The sequence below is a fragment of the Eucalyptus grandis genome, chromosome 5, assembly GCF_016545825.1.
Source record: "Eucalyptus grandis isolate ANBG69807.140 chromosome 5, ASM1654582v1, whole genome shotgun sequence".
NCBI lineage: Eukaryota > Viridiplantae > Streptophyta > Magnoliopsida > Myrtales > Myrtaceae > Eucalyptus > Eucalyptus grandis.
Genome location: NC_052616.1, coordinates 42,981,547 through 42,988,612, shown reverse-complemented (window position 1 = coordinate 42,988,612; position 7,066 = coordinate 42,981,547). Strand labels below are relative to the sequence as shown.

At 39.2% G+C, this 7,066-nt stretch overlaps 1 protein-coding gene across 1 annotated transcript; it reads right to left on the bottom strand.

Annotated features, from left to right (window-relative positions):
• Positions 1 to 4,354: 4,354 nt before the first annotated feature.
• On the bottom strand, positions 4,355 to 6,331 carry LOC104429611 (coniferyl alcohol acyltransferase-like). Its single transcript, XM_039313731.1, has 3 exons — positions 6,275 to 6,331; positions 5,148 to 5,401; positions 4,355 to 5,117 (listed from the first exon to the last, which is right to left on the bottom strand). Exons 1-3 carry the CDS (start codon positions 6,329 to 6,331, stop codon positions 4,355 to 4,357), a joined length of 1,074 nt encoding a protein of 357 aa, XP_039169665.1.
• Between the last annotated feature and the right edge of the window lie 735 nt (positions 6,332 to 7,066).

The window sequence follows — 7,066 nt, the reverse complement described above, 5'->3', positions numbered from 1 at the left end:
GAGAGAGAGAGAGAGAGAGAGAGAGAGGTATTTAATTATTGGATAAGTGAAGGCTTGGTCAAACATAAAAGTGAGGTTGAATTTTGCAGAGGGACCGTCGGTGGGGGCAACAATTTGAGAGAGAGAGAAAAAAAATGTGCGGCTGAGAGGGAGGGGATGTGCGTGCGTGGGGGGGAAAGAAAATGTGGAGAGAGAAGTAAAAAGGAAGAAATAATATGCAGCCGAAGGTTTACATGAAGGGGCAAGAGACCAAGGGAAGAAGGAAGAAAAAGATTAAAACAAAATTATAGTCTTGATTAACTTCAAAACACCTTGCCAATTGGTCATCCTAGGGCCAATTTCTTTGCCAAATGTGCAATTTGAAGTCTAAACGAAGACCAAGATAAGACGGTCCCTTTATTCCACGAATTCCTTCAAATCCGAATTTCTTTTCGTTTTCTCGGAATCCAATTTTCGAACAAACTTCTCCGATTGGGGTCTGATTTGATGCGGAAAAAGCCCACGAAATTCCATATCACCAATTCACTTACACCAGATGCCAAAAATCCCTTCAAATTGGCTAATTTGAATTTCCATTCATTTTCCGATTCATCCAAAACGATTTTCCGTAAAAATCCTGAACTTGCCGGAATTTCCTCAAAAGTGAGCCAACATTCCTAGAATGACTCGTGATGCGATAAGACCTTCAATTTCTGAAATCAAATTCAAATTCGCGGTTAATTTTAATCAAACGTGCTTTTAGTGTGACCTTGCCTACCGGGTAGCTTTTAAAAATTTGGTGCAATTGACCCATGATTGATTTTCTTCGAGCCACACGTACCTTTTCGACACATTGACAACTCTCGGTGGTTGTGAACCGTTTCTAATAAGGTGAAATAAATAAATAAAAATCCATCTTGTCTCCTTCGCTTTCTTGAGATGTGTGAGTTGCTAGTATTTCAAATTCAAATTATTCCATCAAGCAATGCCATCACGGAAAGTGGGTGACGGCATTGCTGACTAGAACAGCAGCCAAGACAGAATTTACGACAATAATTGCGGCAGTCAAGATGGACTAGTGATCAAAGAGGATAAACGCAATCGACGGATGGAAACAGGTGATCATCTTTAGTTACTCATGGGTTCTCCTCTTTGTTCCAATGTGCCATTGCCTCTAGCAATTCGTGTAGCCATCTAACCTGGGAGAGAGTGAATCACGTCGTGTATCTGTATATTCAAATGAATCCTCCTTTTCTCTCCTCTCTTTTTCTCCCGAAATTCCCCCCTCTATAATTCACGGTCAATTTCCGATTCGTAGCTGAGCAAATATTCCCTCTGGACCTTGCTTTCTTCTTGCCTGTGACATGCTTCTTTGCTCTTCTTTTCTGTTCCCCCACGTGCGCACTCACCCTTTTCTATCTCCCTCTATCGCGTGCTTCCCTGTCCGTTCATTCGTTAACCTCCTCAAGAAAAACGACTCTTCGTTTGATACCTACTCAGCCTACGCTTCTCATAATGCCCAAGCGCAAATATGCTCTTGCGTGTCATTAATTACGCCCTTCATTTCCTCATGTCTCCTTTTAGCCATTCTTTGACCACCGAATTCAGAAATTCAAGCTTGCTTATATGCTGACTGGAGCTTCTCATCTTAAGCATAAAAGATCAGTGACACCTCCAAAATAAGTTAAATTGTATGTCTAAATGATTTATTTAAAATGCCAAAGTTGTGATTGGTATAGGCTGGGGAGAGTTCGTGCTAGGTGACAATATTATCTCTTTAAGCTCTTTTGTTTCCTAGAAAATATAATTCTTGGAAAATATAATTCTTGGATTAGTAATAAGCTAGGATAGTTAGACTAGCCTTAGAATGGATGAGTGTAACATAATTAGTGAGATTTATACAATTGATGATGGATTAATTGAATCCAGTGGAATTCCTGCAGTTCGGATCTCTAGACCCTTGACATTTGCCATTTTTTTGGATCTAAATGCGTGGCGAATTTGAGATTGATGTCTCCTTGAGAAATGGTCAAGACATCCTAAGATACAACATATATTTTTCTCAAGATTTTTAGGGATCTAAAATAAGGAGATATCAGCTGCGTCATTTTCAAACAGAACCTCAGTTTTCGCTAGATTTGGTGATCTTTTAGGATTCTAGGGGTTTTTATCAACTCTTAGGGTTCTAATTTCAACGTGGTTTCTTCACAAAATTTGTTTTTCATATTTTCTATTTTAACATACTCAAATTTCATATCAAATGGACATGGTTTAGACCTTGAACCAAACTAATTTCGGAAAACAGACTTTCTAGAAAACAGACACAGTTTTGTATTGGATTGAGCGATTTACTGGGCCGAATGTACGCGGATCTGGGTTAAGTTGTCTATATGAAATTTTTCTTTATGTGTTTATTATAACATATTCAAATTTAGGAATTTTTCAAACTTGTTCGATTGGGTTTTTGGATTTAAACTTGGAAATGTGCGAGTGGGCCTATTCTGCCAATTATGGATAGTTATGACTTGGTGATGGTTCTTGAGGCTTTGATTGCTAGAAAGTGCATAATTGATGATATAAGGTTCGTTTGTGCCATGCCTAGAGATTATTCTTGATGATGATGTGAAAGTTAAGAGAATCAATCCCCATCATATGTTGGTGAACGTTAATAGTTAAGAAAATCCGTCCCCAGCATGTGTTGCTGGACGTTAATAGTTAAGAGAACCCGTCCCCAGCGTGTGTTGGTGGATGTTAATAGTTATTAGTCTTTCCCGGCGTGTATCGGTAGTTATTATTTAATCCCGGCGTGTGTCGGTGGATATTACCTAACCCCGGCATGTGTCGGTAATTATTATCTTTCCCAGCGTGTATCGGTAGTTATTAGTCGTTCTCAGCATGTGTCAGTAGTTATTATTTGTCCCCAACATGTGTCGATAGTTAGTACTCTGCCCCGGCGTGTGTTGGTGGATTTTACCCTTTCGTGGCATGTGCTGGTAATTATTAGTCTTTACCGATGTGTGTCGGATAAAACTGCACGTGTGGGTAGTAATAGTTAATTAATTGGAACGCATGTTAAGTTGAATTGATGGATCGGCGTGTGTTGATAATTTTTGCTTCGATATGTACCGGTATTTCTTGCCCGTGTGAGTAGTGACTAAATTGTGATTCTTGCTCGTGTGAGTAATGTTTAGTTTGGACGTTCCAAATTAGTGTGTGAATTTGCTATATACACATGATTGTGATATGAACTGTGCTGACCTGCAGGACGGAACTAAGGCCAATGTAAGCCTTTATGATTGTATGATTGTGTGGTTAAGACGTCTTAGGCATATTATCCTCCTAAACAGTGTTTAGAGGGTGGACTTGCTCAAACATTGTCTCACTAGTTATTAAATAACCATTTCAGGTCCTTAGGTGGTGTTGGGGAAGAAATGGAAGCCCTGGACTCGGTGGAGGTAGATTCCAAAGGATCGGCGTATGTGTCCGACTAGTATGTAATAGGACAATTCCCTTTCAAAAGTCAATTATCTGAAGTCTTGTGGATGTAGACTTTTGTATTTAACTCGGTGCGTATATAAAAGAACGTTTGTTTGAAAATCTATTGTCCTGCTTTTCTATCCTAAGATGATTACTGTCAGGGGATTTATTATTCGCTTCCGCGAGTGCAATAAAAAGAAAGGGTCAGTGACTTGTTCTGTGAAGTCGCAAAATTTTTACCAAACAAAGAGGGATGTGCGTGCACTTGAGGATCGGGGCATGACATTTGAAGTCAGACATAATGAGCACATGGTATGTCGCTTGAAGAAAAGCTTCGATAGCTTGAAACAAGCTCCGCAACAATGGTATTTAATTGATGGTTTTATAGAAGAAAACGGATTTGCTCATTGTGAGGTTGACCATTGTGTTTATTTTCGCAAATATAACGATGGTGATATTGTGTATCTCTCTTTATATGTAAATGACATGTTAATTTGCAATTGATGGTCCATGAACTTTTGGTACTTATTCGATATAGTCCCTAAACTATATAAAAATGTTCAATGTAACTATCAATCGAAATTCTATATGATACACAAAATATGGAATTTGTATATTTGGTCGTAATTATCATGTGGTGCAAGGAAAAGTTACTCCCCTGTATACAACATTTATGTCACATTCACATGTAATGAGCGACTCGAAATGCTCGCATTCGTCAATTGCTAATGACATTGCAAGACTAAGCAAGCGAGACACCTTGCAATTAGAAAGAAGACGTATGCCTCGGATTGATTAAATCATAGGGACTGGATGGACGAGAAGAAAACACACAAGAAACATCAGGTTTTAATTTAATAGGACAAACAACAACAATCGACAATGCTGATGAGGCACGTTAACGATACTCACAGAAGAAGAACAAGAAGAACCAAAGGAGGTTAAGATGGTGAGGGGTCAACAGCCTGAAGACGGTGGGAGGGTGGGACTCAATGAAGGCTACTTGAGACTTGGGGAGGTGAAGGTAGACCACCCAATCCCCGTTGGAGAGTGGGTTGGGCATGGGCATAACGTACCCAGCCTTGCCTCCCCATGGGAAGTGGTAGGACCCCAGCACTGGCTTCCCCAACCCGAAGTCCATCCCGTTCACTAGGAATATCTGTCCAGATGACACCACGGGTGCCGTCGACCCTTCCTCCTCCACCTCACTGCTGGGCTTGCAAAATATCCTTGCCAATGCTGGCACTGGCCGGTGTTCTTCCACCCAATCTACCAAGTCCAGAAAGTGCTCCTTCGTTGCCGCCCTCTCCACAAACTTGTGCGCCACATCTGCCACCCAGCTCAATGGCTTCTCCACCACCTCCCTCGCCCTCTTCTCTCCGAATGGCACTGACAGCATGTGCCCAAAGTAGGATGACATGGGTGTGGGCTTGTCGTCCTCGCCCTGACTCATCAACCTACACCTGCCGTCCACCATGATCCCCATCCTTGACATTGTCTTGTTGTCATCATTATCAACAACCAAGGAGGATTCAGCCACCATCCTCCAAAGGAAAGCGCTGAACAATTCCAACTTAGTCCTCTTGCTTCCATTGGAGTAGGCACTCTGCTGTAACTCACTTAGCTTGGTAGTGGTCACATAGTACAGGCAGTCATTGTCCCTCAATGTCACCGTCTCGCATTGCTCATACACTTGCAGCTTGTGTTTGGGAGGTGGGTACAATGCGGAGACCGGGATGTACATGCGGTCTAGAGCAAGGTCAAAGCAGAGCGGATGGCTTGGGTTGATAAGAGAGAGATGGAAGGAAGGAGGGAGGGAAATGGGTGCAGCAGAGCAAGCCGTTTCTGCCCAAAACACCATGAACATATTGACCGAGTAGGCATCAACTATCCGATGGTCAAATGTACATGCCACCACTATTCCTCCACACTTTAGCTCCGTCGCCTAAATGTTTTCCATCAAATAAAAGACTTATGTCTCAATGGATAGAACCCATCCTAATGCGGAAACTGTATAAAAAAACCTATGCCTTTGTGAGATTTAAGATTAGCTCTACACGCTCTAGACATACCTTTGGCAACTTATGATGAGAAGTTATCAAATGACATATTGACCATATAGAACAATGTTATTTCAATAAATAATTGTATATGTCCAAACATGGATACGCATGATTAACATAGAGATTGCGAAAAAGGTGATATCCATTATCCAATTACTTCATATGAGACTTACTAAAGAGTGGAGAGATTATTTAAGAGTCTTAGGATGTATTTGGTAATCATTCTATTTCCAGAAATAATTTGCACTCGAAAATAGTTTTTTTTTATTCTGCTCCCTAAACAAATTTCTAAGTATTCGAATACGTTTGGTAATTGCACAAAATTTTTATTCCCAAAATAGAAAAAGAATAGGAATGCATTTTGTACGATCCTCAATTTTTTTTTTATGAAGTAAAATTTCTTTCAATTTTTTTAATAATTTTTTTAGATTTTTCTTCTTTTTTTCCTTTTTGGCGAGCCCTACAACTAGTTAGAGGAGGAAGAAGAAGAAACGAAACAAAAATGATATGCTTTTAGAAATTGTTCCCGAAAACAAAAAATTAATTTTTTTTCAATTTCTTATTTCTGTTCCAAATCTATTCCATGGTCATCGATTTATTCCCATGAATAGAAAAATTAGCTAATGTTCAAATGAATTTATTTTCTTTTTTTTATTTTGAGAAATAAAAGAATAAAAATAATCAAGGATTGACCAGTCATCTAATAAAACCTTAACATGTTTCCCATGAAGTCAAGGGTAAAAGAGAGATCCCACCTCTGCCTCATATATTTGAATTCTTTTGTGCTTGAGGGCACTCGGAACCCACGCCATGCCATTACGGTCTCAATAAATTAATGATTGCATCGAAGGTCCACCTTCCCAAGATTTTTCCACTCATTCAATTCCGTCCAAAAAAAAAAAAAATAATGATAGTCTCCTCCTGCGCTAAATTATTATCACTCATCTATCATGCTATTATTATCTCGTTGTTCTCTATGGACTCAATGAGCCAATGTATAATCTCAATGATCACACAAGTAAACGAGAGAAACTCGTGCAAATTGTGAGATTCTTTTTCCTTTCAATATTTAGGTTCAATTTATTTCGGAAAAAAATATTGTATTTCTGAAAAATATTTTTCACGGAATCACTTTAGAGGAAATGACTTAGTGATATGGTTGTAAGTACAGTGGTTACAGGTAATTTGTCTATTCTTTGGCATTATCATTTGGGACATCTTGATGAAGTGTGGAAAGCAATTAAATTCAAGGAAATTACTTCTAGGTTTGCCAAAAGTTGAGTTGGATTTCTATGACAATTGAATTTATATATAAAAAAGAAAAAGGCAGTCGGTTTTCAATTGAATGGGTGACAAAATAAAGGTCAAAAGTTAGAGTTAGTTCATACTAATGTGTGGGGCAAACACAACAACTCTCTTATGGTGGTAAGAAATATTTTTTCATCTTCATTGATGATGCAATAAGGAAGACCTTAGTCTATACTCTCAGAGGAAATTCAGAAGTATTCAGGATGTTCAAAATGTGGAAGACCACGGTAGAAAAAGAG